Below are 21,363 nucleotides of genomic sequence, written 5' to 3'. Positions count from 1 at the left end.
GCTTTTTAAGTTTTGTGCTAGGATGAAACGTTCGTGTCCAGACTGAAACTGACAGCATCAAACCAACAACGTTGGATTATTGTTTTCAACAAAAATTTAGTTCGCCCAAATATTAACTAGACGAAACCAAAAACTCAACTAATTTTTTAGTTGAAATTGTGATGAATCGGTTTTCCGTGTGTAAACCGCTTTTGTCAATGTTGCAGCAATAGTCACGTGCCACTAATTTTTGGTAGTTACATAATAATGGTCTGTTGTATAGAATTTGTTTTTGTCGCGTACGGTGATTGTATGTACGTACCTTCTCCAGACAGAAAATGAAATAGGTACCATTGTACATACATTGCATAACGTTCAATGGCATACAAATATTGAGGCTAATATGCGTTCCAACGGAATTACTATTCCATCACGGCGATGTCAGATTGCATGCGCATCCTATCAACTATAGAAGACCCCAAGTTCTACTATTCATACCTTTCCAAATCCTCATCGCATCGCTCATCTTCCAAGGATAGATTTTGCCAGCATCGTGGCTTTCAATCAACTTCACCAGTGAGCAACGTTGATCAAGCAATAAATTACAACCCTTTGGTGCGACGCTCATAAAGGACCACCGTAGCCGTGATGAGTGGAGACCTCAATAATTTGTCAGTCAATCATATCGGTCACCAGAAATAAACACATAAAAAACACCACAAACCAGTCAGCATTTCGCGTAGGATTGATGTCTGTGGGTCGCATGAATATTATTGTTTATTTTCCCACACGGACTGTGGAACCTAAATTTTACCGGCAATCTGACCTCTTGAACTGCCGTAGCTGATGGCTAGATTGGAGGTCATGCTTCAACGAGCGACACTCGAAATACTGCACCCGAGCGGCAGCAGCAGCAGCAGCCAGTCGACCACGGAAAGTCTATCACAGTGGCGCATTTATGAATTTTATTCAACTGTTTTATTATGTCATACCTGATGCTCATCCACAATGCCCAAGTCAGCAAAACATCGCTTGGGCACCTTGAATTGGCAGCAACCGTCCGCGGCTGGTATGGTACCTACCGCCACAGCAGCAGCGTGTTCATGATGGAATATCATTTTAGTTCGCTGCCGTTACGTTATCATTGTTGAGGACGTGGACGAACCTCGACTGGTGTGTACCAAGGGTGATGAGAGCCTACGGAGAGGATGGTACAATATAGGTTTCGGGGTCACGTGTTTAAAATTCCGTTGAAGTATGCGTCGGAGGTTGTAATTGTAAATCCTTTTGATTGTGGTAGTCATACAAGAAGATGAAGATAATTATCCTCATCAATATTTGTCATACCCATAACCAGCTATATGAGGTATACCGAAAAAGCAAATTATACATTAATGTCTCACGTTATTTGTTATGATAGGTATACAAAAAAAATCAATAGTATTGTATTATCTCATAAAGTCTAGGAATATAAGCAATAGAATGCCAACAGAAAATATTGGTATATTTTTTAACTTTTGAAGATTCTTAATATTTTTGTTAAATTGGAAAAAGAACTTCAGGAACTTCCTCAACCATGGGTGAAGTATATAAAAGGGTCTATAGAGCAAGCTATAAAAATCGGTCATAGTTGAAAACGAATTCTACAACGCAAGCACAATACTCGAATAACTAAAACATTCCGGCAGGTAGTATACCAGGTTCGTCAAACTAGCACATTCGAGAGTTTCAACGTCTCAAAAATATTTGAAGTAGAAGTTTTCCGACAGCATAAGGTGCTAAGCCAAAGGGTCGTCGTGTGTCCTGTGATTTCGTAGGTCACAGTATCGTCGCTTTGGTCACTGAGCCCAGCTTGTATATATTTGTAAATATTGTTATTTTTTTGTCGTATAAATAAATAACAGTCTACGGTCTATTTCGTGTATTTGACGACGTCTGTTCTTCGTTTATACCCTGAAACTATTGTTTGTAAATGTCTAAGTAGAATTTAAACGTCAAACCATCACTACTCCATGCTTGCATGTTTGACTCGCGTTTAAGTTCTGCTTAATAGCCCAGGTTAATGTCAAATATAGGTTTCGTTATTTATTTGTTCAGAGATTTATTTACTTATTTATTTATCTATTTATTTATATATTTATTTATTTATTATTTTTTTTCTATATGTATTTATTCGTATACTCATATATTTATTTATTTTGCTTGTTTATTTATTATTCATTTTGTTATTATATTGTTTGTTATAATTGTTCATTATTTAAAAAAAATCAAGGAAACAAGCACGTTTAGCAGGTCAATTAATTGTACTAAAATTTGAGCATATTTTGTGACACCAACCAAAACGATAGAATGTTTGTAATCGTCAACCGTCATCATTCTGTCATCGCATCATCATTGTCATCAAATACGGGGTGGAATGTGGGAAGGTGCAGTGGGTATGTTTAGGAAAGCAGACAAGGCAATGATAAAAATTCACCGCAAAAGGTAATGCTTTCTGGCCCGGAGGAGTGAAGAACAGCAGCAGCGTCACAATTCACAAGTGACAGTGCATTTCGAGAAGTTTTTAATTTTACAAGCCGATCCGTAGGATCTTCTTTATTGCCCTTCAGAACCACCACACGAACGTTCAGATTCTGTTCGGTCAGTCGCGTAGGATCAGTGGGGTTACCGGTTTTTGTTCTGCATAGTGACGACGTCCGACCGAGTGCACAAGAATGGTCAGTGTTTGGCAAGTAGTGACGCCATTGTAGACGCCCGTACCCAAGTACCCTACCCTCACTCTACTAAACCGAAAAAGTTGAAAATCCCACTCGACTCAGTGTTTTAAAAGTGCGAATAGTACCACTCCCCGGGCCCCGTGGTGAAACGCAGGCCTCCGATACATATAATTCGAGTTGCCGCAGCATCCGAAGTTCCTCGTCGCCATTGCTCGACGTAACTGCGTCCGTTTCTGCAAAACCTTCGAAGCTCGCCCCGCATCCAACCAGTTGCAAGTCGACCAACGTCATCACGGCCGCAACGGTATTGACAGAAGAAGGTTTTGCTGAAAGTGCAAGTAAAATTTTTTTTGGTTTTTTTATAGCCATCCTGGCTTTTTCTCTAAATTTAAAAATTATTAATAAAAATAGTGAATGGTCTGTATATACAAGCTGTGGCGTCCGTTTTATTTATAGTGCATTCGTTGTTGGTACTTGTTTTCGTCGAAGAAAATTAAGAACGAGGAGCGATCGCTCAGTGGCCATTATGTGGAAAGAAAGTTCTCCCATTGTCAATTTCTCCAGGAGACAACCGTGAAACGACCCTAATAGCTGGTGAGTACAGTGTGGCCCCACCACCACGAAGTAAAACATTACGTAACAGTCGGAAAACTCTAAGCTTGCTCACATTACCCTTTTCCACGCTTTTCTTATTTGCTACCAGATACATGGTTTCGAATTCATAAACGCAGTTTCATATGCGAAAATATAAGCGCTCGTTCCCACACGATCGTGATATTGGACTGAAGCAGTATTTTAGTGAGTCTACAATGATAGTGGGTGTTTCTGACAGGAAGCCCTTCCGAAAATCAATGCTTTGCCAATTTTCCTGATTGCGCGATCTGCTCTGCCTTCATTCTCCAGTCCCTCGGTACTCCTACCATACGTGAATTTTCCCACTTCCCCTCAAAGTAAGATTCCAATATTTGACATCCCACATATGCACAAACAACCACTGGAATTTTCATCGAAATACGAGCTCAATAAAACGATTTCTCGAACATTTTGAAAAATTTTGCCTTATTTTCGCCCAAAAGAAAAAGAACTCTTGTACAACAATCGCAATTTTACTAACATTAACTATAGAGTTTTGATGTGACATAGCGTAATTCTGACCATTTTTCTGTGCCGTTCAAATTTAGCTGAAAAATTCGTTTTTCTACGTTTGTGGAAGGTTTTGTCATTTTAGTGTGGAATTTCAATTCCTCAACTAACCGCAAAAACAATCCAAAAGCATCAACCTCTCTGCTGTGGAGAATAAGCCGAACGAGCGTTACTCTCCATAGCCAAAAGCCAAAGAAAGGAAATCAAGCAATACAGCGGCATAGTCTGGAAACCACACTGCGGTGTCTTCTGGGAATCTTTGAGCTTGTGCGTCCACCCCAGCTGCTACTCCGTTATCGACCTGGACTAGCTGGAGTTCGACAGGGAATCAATAGATAATTATGCTTAGAAGTACCAAAGCATCTTTCAATGTGCAACTCCCGGTAATCCTAAAGTGTTTATTAATCCATACTGGCGCTGGCCAGGCCCGAAAGTAGATCGCGGTATATATACTACTGCGCACTCCACAAGTATCACGGGAGGAGCATATTTATTTGTTAGTAAGTATAGAAGTTGGATTCTACTTCTTCATGACCGACGCCAGTTAGGTGACTCCACTATCTGGACTAGACATCAATCCATGAACTAATGGACCGGGGACGAACGGCTTTACTTCCCTTCCGAAGGAAGCCGTGACCACAGATTTGTTCACCTCAGAAAAATTTCAACGACCTCGGCTGGACCTGAACCCAGACCAACTGGCATGAGTGGCAGTCACGCTTACCACTCAACCACCGGCGCCGTCTGCGGTGTCTTCTGGGAATCTTTGAGGGGAGAAAAGAATCTGATGATTCGTCCCCACAGTCGTTACCCAAGTAACAAATTTAGTTTTACGGTACACTTGAAGATATCTTCAAAATTAGCTTCATAAAACCGAACATAAAACCAATTACTCTACAACACTGCTTCAAGACAACCCTTCTTAAGACGAAAAAGGCCTATTCTTAAGATGGTTCTCATTAGTATTTTCCAAGGTTTTATTAAAACTAACTCGAATTATCAATACATTCCCACAGTGGCGTTCAAGAGCTGCTTAAAACTAATATAAGACTACCATAAGTCTTGATAGTTTTATGATTTTCTTCAAGAACACTTTTAGTGCGCTACGAAACTGCTTTGTTAGATAGAGAGCTTGGTGTATAGACGAAAAGAATCAGCTTGGGGAAAAATATATCCATCATACTTTACCAAAATGGATACAAATAAAAATCGATAATATAAATGGCCAGCTTTTTAAGCTCATAATTGAGAAAATTTGCATGCGATTGCCAGTTTTCCGATAATATGCAATATAAAAGTGCGAAAAAATGAACGCGCCGTGAAACAATCTCTAAAACATTGATTTTTATAGGAAATATTAAATCGTTTCGAAAATTTTATAGTATGTGTAAATGTTCATAATTGTCATGTTTTGGATTAAACGCATGCATAAACATTTTTCTAGTTCAGAAATGCATTTCGATTAGTGAGAATCAGTTCAGTATATGAAAAAAAGATATTATTTTAATTCTTATGCTAATGGCTACCATTTCGAAGCGGTAAAAAATATCCACGACGTCATTACTTTTCATTGGATTTAACTGAAACCGCCATAAGATCTTATTAAAACTAATTATTCTTGCTCAAGAGTAATAGGAGTTTTTCAAGATCGTGATAAATTCATTCTTATTTACGATACACTTGAAGAAGAGCTGTTGGACTTGAATAAAACTAATAGGAATTTTTGAAGACAAAAAGGTTAGATGGAAGATCGCAATAAATCCAGACTAATTAACATTGAAAATGTCAATTTTGAAATAAAAATACCTATGATTAATTATTATGGCAATTACAATTCTATCTAAAAGTTGTTGATTTATTTCAACAACGCATGTTAAATAGAACTATATGAACAACTAACGACATTTCGCTATATGTACAGCACCTACAGATTTGCAAAGTTAAATTAATAATTTATAATCATCGAGTTGGCTGTTTATACATGATTGAGGTACATGTCACGTCTTCTCCGTTGGGATACCTCACATACCCCGTCAGTCGTTACAGTTTGTTTGTTTATTATAGAACGCTCTTATGCAAGAGTATTTTCACTTCGTTTAAAGCTTTAAGAAGGTAGTATTCTAAAGATACATTATGCTTCAACAAGAATGTGATAAAGCTATCTTTTGGTTTTAAGTAGATTGGAAATCAATGTCTTAAGAAGAAGCTCAAGAGTCTCTTAAAACTGCTCATAAGACTAATTACTCTTATGAGAAATGTAGTTTTATGGATATTCTTCAAGAGTTCTTGAAGCACTCTCTTGAAGAGTTCTTGAAGCACTCTCTTGAAGAGTTCTTGAAGCACTCTTAAACCCCGCCAAGCATATAAAACTGAATGCCCTTTTCATAAGCAATGTTAAAACCAGATTCACTATGTAATTCCTTGATAAAACTACCATAAAATTAAAATAAAACCAAGGAGCAACAACCCTAGTTAAAAATGAAATATTATTATATCTTCGTTGTCTTGAAATATTATAGAAACCAGATAAAAAATGTCAGTTTAGACTGAAATCGACCAGCTTTTCCATGCAATTGGATTGTAAATGTTGAAATTTTTCAACGAAAATATTGGGCAGATCATAGTACTGAGGAAGCAGCAAGTTCGGTTAGGGTTGACCTCCTAGTACCTTTTGTATTTTGGATTAAAAAGATTGCAAATACTAATATTTCTAATGACGAATCAGCCAGCTGTCTGAAGTGATGTTATTTTCGAGAGTTGCCCTACTGGAGCTGTAGAGCTGTGTTCTCGAAAGAGCTCGCTGTCAGATTCACTTACTACAATTGCAGACGAGACGGCAAATATCACGGGGTCGGGTCGGGTTGTGATTCTGTTTGTTATATTAAGTGTACGATTCAGATGTGCGGGCTTAGGGAATTTACGATCGCGTGAGAACGAGCGAGTTTTTGCGCGTCCTTGACCAGCGCGGTGATCAGGCTATAAGTGCTATAGTGTTCACTGAATCATAGTAGCGTTTTTGTACCTGCGAAATCTTGAGCGTAGTTGTGCATGGATGATCGCGATTGCATGTTCGTCACTGTGTATCATCGCGAAGGATTCGGGCGTTTGTAAGTTAACGTATTCGATCGCGTGGGTGTTTGTATGACGCGTGGGCGTTTGTATGTCGCCAGGACGCTTGTATGAAGCGTGTGCTAACGTGTATGAAACTTCGCGGGCACAAATTCGGTTTTATAACCATGTTTCCATTCGCATATTCGCGTGTGTTCTTGGATGATCGAGCGGACCGTGAATAAGATACTTAATTTTCAGCGTACGGCACAGATGTTAGAAGAGAATGAACCAGAATGTACCATGAAACGCATTGTCTAGTAGATATTAACTTCATTTTGTTGTAATTGGTCCAACTAAAGGCAAGGGCCAAATCTGCGAGAGCCGAGAGTAGTGATTTCCGAACGTTACCGTTTCATGATCACGCGAACACGAGCGTTTGTAGGTTCACTCTCGAGATCGCGTTTTTAAAGCGTTCACACACCCAAGCAACACTATTTGTTGACTAACAGTTTCTGCAACATAATTTCTTAAAATGAAGCGTACATCAACCATTATTCAACTGATTTAGCAACCAAAAAACGCACCAGCAAAAGCTTTTGTATATGCAACAAAACGCGGCCATTTCATGTTGCAAGTGCTGTGCTGCTTGAGTAGTCACCAAAGTGTTATTCTGTTTGCGAGCCTGCTGACGTAGGTGTGCGCTGATTATCGCGAAAAACCCGAGTGTTTGTATTTTAACGTGTTTGGCGCGTATACTAGCGTGTATGTAACTTCGGGTGCATAAATTCAATTTTATAATCGTTTGCCATTCGCATATTCGTGTGTATTCTCAAATGGTCGCACACGGACCGTGATTCTGATACTTAGTTTTCAGTGTACGGTTCAGATGCAAAAAGAGAATGAATTCCTCCATATCACAAGAATTGCCGCTATGGAACGTGATGTCTAGTGGAAATGAACTTCATTTTGTTCTGGTTGGTCAAACTGCCTTGCCTGCTAGGGGTGAGAGTAGTGATTTCCTAATGTTACCGATTCATGATCACGCGAACACGTGCGTGGTTAAATTAGTAAGTGCTAAAACGTTCAATTAATCACCATAGTGTTATTCTGCTTGCGAGCCCGCTGACGCAAGTGTGCGAGGATGATCGCGAAGGCCTCGAGCGTTTATATGTGAATACGTTTGTCGCGTGCATGAATTCGATTTTTTAACCATTTGTCAGTATGGTTATCTGAACCAGGCTAGATAGAAGCTAGACGAGAGTAAGTTTCCCCACACCAGTAGAGTTCCTGCATGGATCGTGTAGTCTTTGTCTTGTGGATATGAGGCCTATGTTACAAGGGCCGAAGGTAGGGACTTTCGGATGTAACCAATTCTTGATTGCGTAAACACTTGCATTTGTAGGTTCGCGCTTAAGAACACGTTTTAAAATTGTGCTAAAATGTGCTCTCTATCACTGGTGCGTTTTCATGATCGCGAGATGGCGAGTCTAGGTATCTAATAATGATCGCAAAGAATACGAGCGAATGCGTTTCAATGTGTGTGATCATGTGAGCGTTTGTATGTCGTGTGTGTAGGTATGTGTGCTTGTATAACTTCGATTGTATAACACTGTTGTCATTTGCATATTCGCGTGGATTTTTTTTTTCAAAACTCGCGGGCAACAAGTCTGATGTTAGATTTTGAGTGTACTGCTCAGATATTTTTTTTCTGAAGGCATGGACCAAGAGTGCTAGGAGGTAGGTGGTTCCGGACATGACTGAGTCAGGTACGCATTGGAAAGAGCACTGGTGTAATCGCAATTGAGACGGCGTTTATAAATTCGTAAATGCTAACATATTCATCCCAGACGTTTATATTGATCCCAGATGTTTCTATGTATGCTGTCTTATCGAGAAGGACACGAGCGCTGTTTATCTTAACATGTTTTATTGTTTGGGCGTTTTGATGTCGTGTATGTTAGCGTGTGTATAACTTCGAGTGTTTAATTTCGCTAATACTACCGAGAGGCCGTTTGCATATTCACGGCCAAAACAACAGCACATAGACAAAAATTAACATTAGCGTTCCGAATACAATACAAAATATTCGAATGTCTGAACTTTGGTCAGACCCAATAAGCCCTCTCGGCCTCCTCAATGCACCACCATCGATTCGTATTGTACCCTAAGCTAAGCTCCATCACGGTAGTGATGGTAAAACTACTAGACAAAAGAGAATGGAACGGTTAGCAATCAGAACAGTAAGCAATGCTTATTGAGTTATAGTTCTCAATTCAATGAATTGACAACATTAAGACGGTTCTCTTCTGAATCTCTCACACATTAGAATCATTGCTGGGAGGAATTGAAATTGACCTTCATTTTATTTACAATATAAATACGGTTATAATGGTCATCTTATTACCAACAACGAGGTAGTATTACCAAACAGGCGATTTCACACAGATAACCTTGAATAAAATAAACAGAAAGGTGGAGAAAAAATCAACAAAGCACCGCGTGCTGCCTGAATATAACACACTGATAATATTTCGTTTACCATACCAAGAAAATAAATGGTACTTAATCTGTCTATCACTGCAATTCGTTCTCTCTCGCATGGATTCTATGAGAGATAGTTAACTGAAACACTATGCTAGGAAAATTGAAATGAAATAATGGTCATTTTATGGAGTTTCGATTGTTTCATATTTACCGTCACAATTCAAAGACCGTCGTGAGATTGCACAGCACTGATTGTAAGTTACTGATGAAAAGCTACAATTATTTTCAACAGAATATGACTCTTTAAATGAAAATTTACGAATTAACTAGTATTCATTGGTGATAATTGATGTACTGAGGTTATGCTTGATGATTGCCTAGTATTTTTCTATTAAGCGGAGCTCTGATACATTAATTTCCTGGTTGATGGTCCCGGTTGCGATGTAAATGTCGCTCTAAAGACCACAGGAACAGATGGTCTGCCACACGGGATGTTTCTTTGATAACTTGGACAGCTTAATGTGTTTAAAAATCTTTGCAACCTTTCCTCTTTCAGTCGACGTATAATATTCCAGTCACCGAAGATTCCACCAACTTACCCTTACCGCCAATTAGTCCCGGACTCCCCTTACAATATTTTAGTAATTTCAATAATACAATGTTGATGTTGTTGTTTTTGTTTATTAATTTTCATATTTTCTTGAAAGATATGTTTGTGTTTATTATTGCAATAATCGCAAGATTATATTTTTTCGGTCCAAAATGACTATCCCTCTAAGCTACTAAATTATTTTATGTAAACTGGAATTACGGTTCCGCAATTATGGGTTGATGAGTACGGTTATGCTTTATCATCCCATATCAACTGGTACTGCCAAAATATTTAAAGAATTCATACAATGTCAATATGGATATCAAAATACTTGAAATTATCTAGATCGTTGGTAGATAACTGGCAGCATTGGCTACTTCAGTTAGTTCCAGAAGTCTTTGAGGAAACGATAAAAGTTTAAAGCGACTGTTCAAGAAAGTCAATTTTGGTTATATAAAGTACCTGATCTTCACGCTGCATGCACTTTAAGTCAATTAACAATTATTTATTTAAAGTAGATAAACTAGAAGATAAACAAAACCATTCGTGTTTAGTCGGTCATGTTTTGTGTAAACAGTCTATTTCATCTCAGACGAAAACAAATTATGAAGGTTCATTTAGTGAGATTTCATTCACAATGATTAAAGGATATGATCAGCGGTGATTTGTTAAACCAAATAGGTATGATGAGCATGTAAATATATGATTTACATATGTTAATATAATTTAAAGATTCAGCTATTTTTCAAAATACTTTTCAGTGCAAAACTGTTAACAGTCCGGCCACAATTTATTCGGTTCAATCCCAGAATAGAAAGAACTGGTTCTTCGGGATTATGGCATTTTCCGAATTCACAGCATTATCGAAGCAACCGGATCGCCGGAGCACAGCAACCGATATTATTTATTGTTCCCAGTAATTTTAAGTCAATTTAAAAAAGAATCATAAATAACACACTTCGATTTTACGCTGAATTGCAATTTGTGCGCATTTGAATGATGAAAAACCGCTTTGTTAAATACATTTTCCCTAGCACCAAAGGCTGCCCATGCCTTCTTCTCGCACCATCCTCTTCTCTTGCTGTTAGCGATCAGTGGGGCTCCTCACGCGTGATTATCATGATTGTCTTCAATTGTAGTCACATTTCGTTGCTTAGTCGGGGCTCATATGGGGTGTGCAAAAGCCGGGTCGATTAAAACATATGTTAAACAGACATCGCGCGCTCGTGCACACGTTTATTTTTGCACTTATACGCGCGAATCACAACCCCCCCCCCCCCCCCCTTCTACTGGGCCGTACATACAGTCTACTCGATAGTCCGGACGGTTGAGGTAGCGGCGGACGAGCCGCCGACGTCGTTTCGCCTTATGCTCGTTTCTCGTAATCGTCATCGTATCGTCGTCACCGTTGTTCATTGTACTACATAAATTCATCGAATTTATTGCACTTTTTATTGTTCTCTTAAATTTCTTACAAAATTGCTCGTCTCCAATTGCCGGTGTACTGTGCTGTTCATGTATGCGAAATGTTGCACAACATTGAAGTTTTTTTTTCATTACTCTACGAAATGTATTGTTCGAACGAAGAGGAATGAGACACCTTCCGATTCATTTGTACCGACTGCTTAAGTTATTTATGAAAAAATTGCATTTCTCGAGATTTTTTTTTGCTTTTTGACCGTCTCACCTGTGGAAATCTGATAAATCTGGTCTTGGCAATTCGTGAAATAAACGTCTATAGATGTCAAACGATTGTTGAACGCGTTACTTTGCCTCTATACCGAGTATTCCCGATACATTGTTGACGATTTCTGGTTCGGACTGATCCAAGCGGTCAACTTTGCTCCAAGGCATCTAGAAACGACAGTTACTCTTGCATACAAATTGTATACTAGAAGGCTATCACGTATCCATGGATGATTTACCATATGATTGTCACATTAAGTCACATCCGTCAAGCAGTACACTAATTATGGTATCGTTTTTCCTTCGCAGATGGAGAACTAGAAGCAGAATGGTTAAATGCAGCCGGATTCCCTCAACTGACCAGAGCCTTCGAGGAGGTAAGAGAACAAGAACGGCAAATTAATGTTTTTCTTATGCAAAAAGCATGTTCAATGCTAGATACTTTCTATGGTGAAAGCTATTATAAGTTGTAAACTAACAGGAAACAACTTTCTTTGTAATATGCAATCAAGTGTGTTTCGAACGTGTACAATGTGCTTGTGAATAAGGTTCTCCAATTACGTGTCGATCCAATTGACACATCGCAGTTTAACTATAAGGATACAAGTTAGCAATTTTCTAACAAACATGTTCGATGTGAGTACTCTTAGGGTATAATCATATACCACGTGATCAACTTAGGGGAAGAAAGAGGATAGAACAAAGTCCACGCTTGTCCACGGGCAGGAAGGTGAAAGTACGAAAAATGTGAACTTTTTACATTATTCAATATTTTCTTTTTCAATGGTGTACGGCCGGTGGTCCCTTATCATCCATTTTTATATAGTAATTCTTTGGAAATGAACCACCTTCAGGAACCAACATATATTGGCTCAAATAGCACCTATCCACTCTCTGGTCGAGTATTTGTGCCTTGCCGTCTTCTCATCATTTTCCTAGAGCTCTCTACCGCATTGGATTCAAAACTTCAGTATGTTTCTTAATTTCAGTCGTCCAAATATAGCCTTCCTCTATATAAGGACTGCCGAAAACTCGAAATCTCAATTACGTTGCTGCTGGGCAGTTGCATATCAGATAATATGAAGTTCCGTAGTCGGACTCACAAAGGTGGCAGAGGTCCACTAGGAGGTTGATAACAGTTTATTATCTTACACCGGACAAAACTAGCCTAGAGGATGTGGTAACCGACGTGTTGAAGTATCTCTACCAAGAATTGATCCACTGCGCTCCTGCTCCCAGGTCGTAACAGGCGACCAAAAACAGGAGTCCTCAAGTCAAGGTGCTTCTCCGTACCGAGGACTGAATGTCTGGCTAAAATATGCCTGCCGCGCACGGAGTGTCGTGGGTCTTACCCTTGCTCTGTTACGCGAATCTCTGACACAGTGGACGTTTGTTTCTTCGCAAATCGTGGGATTCAAATGATGGTCATGTCCCTAATACCCATTTCGAGGTTCTCTATAGGGGATTATCAGCTAACATGTTTAGTATCTTCTAGTTGCTGTACAACAAGTGCTGATGATGAGTATGGTTAGAGTAGTACAAATGAATCTTAAGCATAAACGTACAGCAACTGTGAACCTATCCCGCCTTGTGCAGGAAGGAAAAGTTTCGGTTCAATAATCGTGGAAATACGGAAACCTTTAAGTTGGAAAGCTACTCAACTCCGTGTTCGTAGCTTTCAACAAAAATGGTTTAACAAATCCATGGGAAATGCCTCGTGCATGTATACTTGCGAATAATGCTATTGACGCATGTCTTATATCCGACTTCACAGTTCGCAACATTTGCACTGTCACGGTAAATATGACTGTTGACAACATAAACAAGAAATACGTCTATTGTTTGGCATAGTTGCCACATAATGAACCACCACCTTCTGATTATTTCAAAAGCGTTATATCATACTGTGGCAGAAATGAGTTTCCCCTCATAGTCGGCAATGATGCAAATGCCCACCACATAATGTGGGACAACTCGGATATCAATTTGAGAGGCGCCGAATTAAGAAACACATTCTTAATGCAGGAAACCACCCAAAAATTGCACGAGCTGGCAGAGAATAGGTGTTAGATGTAACTCTCTGCTCTGACAGCATGAGTTGGCAAAGTGGCTCGTACCAAACGAGCTCGAACCGTGGTTACGTTATCTGATCATAAGTACATCGTCTTTGATCATTTAAACGTCTCGCTAGATATCGTCACATATCGTAATCCTAAATCTATGAACTGCGACCTCTACGAAAAGGGCTTGGCGGCTAGGTTTTGTTGGTATCTTCCGACGATTGAATCGACTTGGATAATGTCGTGGATAAAACAAGCTCACGCATAGTAGCAGCATACCAAGAGGCTTGTCCGATTCGCTTCGACTTAAACAGTTATGTGGAAGAGCTTGGAATCGCAGAAGCAGGCTTTTAAGTTGGCTCGCAAAGCATACATAAACGATCCTCTGAGCAAATTGGTTGAAAAAGCCTCTGCCCAAATGTCTCAAGTCTCAACTAGGCTAGTATATTAAATAAGTTACTTACGCAATCGAAAGACTTTCATGTCAGTTCGATTAAAACTGCTTATGGTGGATATTCGTCTGACGAAGTTGTAGTACTGAACTGTCTTTTTGACACACACTTTCCAGGCTGTACGAAGCCATAACTGGCGATTGCCCCTGAGTTCTTTTCAGGGAGTTCTGATACTTGGGCATTTTCTTGTAAAATTATGACAACCGAAGCGATCAAATTGGCGATTGTAAGTTTTACTCCGTATAAATTTCCGGGAAATGGATCATTCCAGTTTAACTACAAAGAGGATATGAACATTTTGAGCATATTTTGAAAAAAAAATCATTACTTGTAGTCTTGCAACAGGATACATTCCATTCGCGTGGAACCTTGTCGCCGATGGCTTGTTGAGGAAACTTAATGAGCTTGGGTTTCCTACGTATGGTTTCGCAGATGATTATCATACAATGATCACCAGTATTTTATTTTTGATTTGCATAATAAGCCTTATGTGTTGTTGAGCAATGGTGTTTTCATGTTGGACTGTCAATTAATCCAAATAAAAAAAATGGCGCTTCTCACGCAACGAAAGATTACAACCGGAGCTCGGCCATTGCACTTATTTGACTCTGAAATTATGGTCGCAGATCAAGTGAAGGGGGACTCAAAACTTAAATGGGCAGCTCACATCGATTTCAGGTTCAAGAAAGCTTGCGTGGCCTTCGGCCAATGAAGACAAAAATTTCGGCACATCTTGGGGACTCAAACCTAAGTACATTCAGTGGATCTACACACCAATTGTTAGACCCATACTGGCATACGGATTCCTTGTTTGGTGGTAGAAGGGAGAAGTCATGACAATCCAATCAAAACTAAACCATCTTCAGATTCAGAGGATGGTCTTGATGGCGATGACTGGTGTGTTCTCGACAACACCTAGTGCTGCTCTAGAGGCACTCTTGAACATAAAACCACTGTATGTGTTTCTGAACCAAAAATCACTTTCTTGTGCCTACCGTCTTAAGATTACTGGGCTCTGGGTCAGTAAACCAATAGATCGTGCAACTAACCACACAAGACTGTGGCCCTTGCACTTGCTCCCAGTGACCTTACACTCACATGTAGTTTTCCTTTTAGAACCCTCAATGTGAGAATTCCTCTTCGCGAGGAATGTTTGTCTAGCTGGATGGAGCGACAACTTGATGAATACGTAGTTTGTTATACTGACGGTTCTTTGTTGGAGAGCCGAGCCGGTGCTGGTGTCTACTGTCATGAAATGAGATTAAACCAATCTCATTCGCTTGGTAGATACTGTACCGTATTCCAAGCAGAAATCTTTGTGATTCTGTGTGGCGTACAATCGGCACTTCAACAAAGAATTTGCGGTAACAGAATCTATTTTGCTCTGACAGTCAGGCTGCCCTGAAAGCACATAGTTCGGCAGATTCGAGATCGAAATTAGTAATTGCATATCGAACACAAATCGAAGAACTTAGCATTCCAAATACTATCTACCTTCTATAGGTACCCGGTCATTCCGGTATTACTGGAAATTATGGGCGGACGAATTGGCTTGAGCTGGCGCTGTGACTGACTTCGTTGGTCCAGAACCAGTTCTACCACTGCCGATAAGTTTGATAAAGTACAAGATTCGCTCTTGGGCTGCATCCGTACGTGTCAACCATTGGCGTAGCTTGCAAACTTGCGTTCAAGCAGACTTTTCTGCCAGATGTGAGTCCGATTTGTTACATTTTTCCAAGTACAATTGCAATATTCTAGTCAAGGCACTGACTGGACATTGCAAACTCAATTATCACATGGCTACTATACAGCGCGCTGGGTATTATTCATATGATCTTTGTGAATCTGATTACGGAACATCATGTCATTTGATAGGCAACTGACCTGTAGTAATGAATTTGCGTATCCGGATTTTTGGTTCTCCATACATAGATGAACCTATGTACAGAAAACTAAAACTCAAGGATATGCTATTGTTTCTAACCCAGCGCACAGAGGAGTACAGTCGTGATTCGTTGGTTGGACACTTTTTAACTGAACCGCTTTTAAGTTGGACCTCTGCTAGTTGGACCATTGTCCAACTAAAAAGCATCTGAATGTCAAAATCTTATGTCAAATTTACTTGACAATCCATCTGACAATTATTAGAGATGTCAATAGATGCAATTACACTACTAACGTCTCCTTCGGAGAGCTTTTGACATCTGTCAGTCGGTCCAACTAACGAATTAAATTCGTTAGTTGGACAGAGCTGTGGCCCAACCAGCGAATCACGACTGTAACTAGAACAAATTCTTGGCCAATAACAAAAATTTTTTTTTTGTTTTTTTGTTTCGTAATATTTTTTTACATACCTAAGAACCTACTGTATAATATGGCAAAATTAGGAGCATATCAAAAATTGCTAAAATTTTTTTGCATGGATGCCCAAAGGTGATATTTTAAGGGATATTTTAATCATTTTCATTATATATCCAGCAAAATCGCTTTCTAGTGATGATGACTGTAATAAATAAGACAATAATATTACAAACGTAGTGCAACACAACCGTTTGTTTAACTTCAGCTTAAAACTAACTGAAAATAGTAAACTTGCTGTGTATTGCACCAACTTTAAAAAATAACTTTTTTGAATATTTTATTCCATATTTGAATGATAAAAACCGATTTAATCCACCTAGCAGTGAGATGAGACATTTCTTACACATTTCACTGTTGGATTAGTTTGCAGAACTCACGAGAAGTAGGCACCCAATTAGAGGTGGGATGAAAACAGTTTCTAGTCTTGCACAAATAAAATCTCGAATAAACTGAATAAATTATAGAAATCAACAAAACGACCGAAATAAAAAAGTAAAGCAAAAAATGAAAAAATAGGTTTTTAAATTCATAAAATGAGTAGAAAAATTAATGGAAATCATTATAATTTTGATCCAAATACACGAATCAAATTAGATTAGGTTATTACATAAAAATTAAGATTATATTTAGAAATAGTTATAAGATTAATAGAATAAATTGACTCATACTAACAAATTAAATGAAATAAAACGAATGACTGAACATGAAATGCATAAAATTAAAGATACGAATAAAATGAATCAGATGAATCAAATGAATCAAATGAATCAAATGAATCAAATGAATCATATGAATCATATGAATCAAATGAAACAAATGAATCATATGAATCATATGAATCATATGAATCATATGAATCATATGAATCAAATGAATCAAATGAATCAAATGAATCAAATGAATCAAATGGATCAAATGAATCAAATGAATCAAATGAATCAAATGAATTAAATCAATCAAATAAATCAAATAAATCAAATGAATCAAATGATTCAAATGATTCAAATGAATCAAATGAATTAAATCAATCAAATAAATCAAATAAATCAAGTGAATCAAATGAATCAAATAAATCAAATGAATTAAATGAATCAAATGAATCAAATGAATCAAATGAATTAAATGAATCAAATGATTCAAATGAATCAAATGAATCAAATGAATCAAAATCAAATGAATCAAATGCATCAAATAAATCAAATGAATCATATGAATCACATGAATCACATAAATGAATTAAATCAATCAAATAAATCAAATAAATCAAGTGAATCAAATGAATCAAATAAATCAAATGAATCAAATGAATCAAATGAATTAAATGAATCAAATGAATCAAATGAATCAAATGAATCAAATGAATCAAATGAATCAAATGAATCAAATGATTCAAATGAATCAAATTAATCAAATGAATCAAATGAATCAAATGCATCAAATAAATCAAATGAATCATATGAATCAAATGAATCACATGAATCGCATAAATCACATGAATCAAATGAATTAAATGAATCAAATTGATTTAATTCATCCAGTGAATACAATGAATCAAATTAATGAAAAGAATGGATGAACAAAATGAATAAAGTAAAAAATAAATGAAATGTATAAATAAAACAAACGAATCGAATAAATAAAATGAGCTGGAGTGATAAAATGAATAAAAAGAAGAAAATGAGCAGAATTAAATGCATTGATTAAAATGAAAAATTGAACTACAGTAAAAGGTTATAAATTAATATAAAGAAATAAATTGAATCAAATAAATTATTTGGATGAAATGAATAAAACTGAAAAAGTAGTCAGATTATTAAAATGAAGAAACTGAACAAAATGAATAAACTGGAAAAAATTAATAAAATGCATACAATGAAAACAATATGAGTAAAATGCACAAAAAGAATGAACTGATCAGAGTGAATCCAAAGAATGAAATGAATAAAATAAGTAAAATGAACGCAGATGAACAAAACGAATCAAAAGATGCGGAATGAAATTATTTATTAAAATGAAATGGTCATATATTTGAAGCCAGACACATTTTTGAATAAAGATAATGAATAAACCGGATTGTACGAATTTGAAAACCAGAAATTTGCATCAGAAAGTTTTGAAATGTTTTAGAAAATCCCAAAGGCTAATAAATATGCAATGGACTTTCTAGGGCTTCCATCTTTTTTTGGTTTTATTCTTTTTGTTTTCATGCTTCTTTACTTGACGAATTCAAAGTTTACTTTTTGGTCACATATTCCCGAAAAAAGATTTATGTGCAGAACAGAATGTACTGGTCCAGTATTTTAACGCGCAATTGAATATAGTAAAGTGAGACAAGGTCACATGTGCTTTCAAGCCCCTTGAACAGAGAACGACAGAGGGAGAATGCGATTCGTGAATGAGACAGGTAGATATTTCAAAGTTTTTATTTGCATTGAAGTAAATAGTGTGAAATGTCTAGGCTATGTCGATTGCATAAAAGCCGTGTTTGTATTGTTTCGTTCGGAATTCTCGTGCAGGAAATATGGATAAATAAGTCCTATACAGACCAATATTGTGAAAAAGAAATGGTTCAAACTACTCAGTATATCCAAATATGGACGACGATAAGTTAGAAGACACATTGTAGTTGCATCCCCCATCGAGAGTGGGTACTTTGGGGACTTCTTTTCCTGGATCTAATTTGTGGCTATTTTTGGTCTTTGATCCGTTATTTTTCATGAAAGTTCGTACCAATACAACGAATGCGCAACGTTCCGTCTTCCATCTGCACGCCACCATAGATGGTACGCAACACTTTTCGTTCGAAAACTCCAAGGGTGCGTTGGTCCTCCACGAGCATATTCTATGTCTCGTGGCCGTAGAGGACCACCGATCTAATCAGCGTCTTGAAGATAATCAACTTCGTGCGGCGGCGAATTTTGTTCGACCGGAGCGTCCTCTGGAGTCCAAAATAGGCACGATTTCCCGCTATGATCCGTCTCTGAATTTCATTGTCGTCGGTTACCAGTGAGCCCAAATACATGAATTCGTCGACCATCTCAATTTCGTCACCGTCAATCCGAACTCGGGTGGGAGGTTCACATTGTCGTCTCTAGAACCTCTTCTTCTCATGTATTTTGTCTTCGAAATCCTGGCTTCAGCTTTCAGTCTTTGAGCATATATTTCATTCAAAATTCAATAGAGATACGAATAGTTTAAATATCGCACGTGGAATGTCTCTTTTGAAAATTTCCATCGTCAAACTTTCATATTACCCAGTTAAGCCAAATATTTTTCTGATATAGCCATGAATTTCCTTAATTATAGTGTAGAAACAGGCTTTGAATACAATTGAATTAAAGTTAAGTTGATGTAGCAGTAGACAAAAATAGTTTTGTTTTCTCAAACCTTCGCAATTACAATTAATAAATATTTCAGATTGGCAGAAGATCTTATCACACAACTTAGAAATGCATACAGAAATAGCTAGATAGATGCGATAGAAGAGAGACAGAGAGAGAAAGAGAGAGAGAGAGAGAGAGAGATGGGGGGGGGGGCGTGTGAGGAATGGCAAATGATGGTTAATGCAGTGACATTATTTTTATAGGTATATTATTATGATATATTGATTCTTACATTCTTATCATAAATAATGTAAGTAGTAATTTTTGCTCCATAACCAGTATAACCTAAATCTTGCAAAAGAGCTAAATTTTCGCTAGATTTTTGGGCTTCAAACATACAGTTGCTTTCGGTGACGCCACAAGTATAATTATATTAGAAATCTTTTATCTCACTACTAGGTGAATTACTTGTTGATCTGTGTATTGATATACCATCCAACATTTACCTCATGATTGAACGCAATGCCTAATCCAAGGAATAAATACTAGAACTCACTGTTTCGTTATCAACGCATTATTTTGTCTTTGAAGTGAACTTATATATTGATTTTTGAGAAATAGTTCATTTATTATAAAGGTAATTCACAAATTGTTCTCAACATCGAATTCCTTGAATCACGTAGATGTGTTTTCATACCCCGATATTCAAAATCGGTTTAGTTTTGCCCCTAAAACACCAGTAAAGCAATACTCTGTATGAAACAATCTCATATTTAGCGAGAACTAAAAATACAAAATGTCTAATATCTCCGCCGCTCGTGCACGGATTTAGACAATCTATAGCTTGTTAGAAAGGTATTTTTACAAGTTTTCTATTTATGTGCAGTTTGAGGGACAATATTATATTGTTCGAAAGTTATTTGCAAAAAACCTGCTGTATTTTGACAAAATCGCCCATATCTCAGAAAGTAAACAACATATCGAAAATCAAAAATAATAGTGTCAAATGGCAACGTTAGGCCTTTCATTTGAAACTAATTTCATTAAGATCGGTTCAGCCATTGCTGAGATAATTACATGACATTTTGTACATACATACATACACACATACACACACACACACACACATACAGACATTGTCTCAATTTGTCGAGCTGAGTCGATTGGTATATGAGACTCGGCCCTCCGGGCCTCGGAAAAAGTTGTCAAAGTTTGAGCGAATCCTATACATTTCTTTTGTAAGAAATGTAAAAAGTTACATTGTACGGCGATATCCGGCAAAGTTGCTGAAGCAGTACATACTACAAAACAAGATTTCAACTGTACAAAAAATATTCGAACTCCTCCGATCTTGTCCAGTCAACCAATCCCAAGCGATTTGAAAATATTGAAATTTTTGCGAATTTGAGGTACACCGAAATGCTGTAGGACCAAATACTATGTTTGCCAAAATGTATATCTATGAAAATATGCACAGGCGTCCCTTTTCTTCTCCCTTTAACACTGATCAACTGT

At 37.5% G+C, this 21,363-nt stretch overlaps 1 protein-coding gene across 1 annotated transcript in view; it reads left to right on the top strand.

Moving 5' to 3' along the window:
• The window catches only part of LOC131682254 (rho GTPase-activating protein conundrum), a 324,666-nt gene that overhangs the window by 287,165 nt on the left and 16,138 nt on the right, over nt 1-21,363 (top strand). The window contains exon 6 of the mRNA XM_058963609.1: nt 11,962-12,029. Within this exon, the coding sequence (XP_058819592.1) occupies nt 11,962-12,029 (68 nt within the window). The remainder of the gene's footprint in view (nt 1-11,961; nt 12,030-21,363) is intronic.

The sequence above is a fragment of the Topomyia yanbarensis genome, chromosome 2, assembly GCF_030247195.1.
Source record: "Topomyia yanbarensis strain Yona2022 chromosome 2, ASM3024719v1, whole genome shotgun sequence".
NCBI lineage: Eukaryota > Metazoa > Arthropoda > Insecta > Diptera > Culicidae > Topomyia > Topomyia yanbarensis.
Note: the sequence above shows the minus strand (reverse complement) of the source record. Positions and strands in the feature narration are given on the sequence as shown.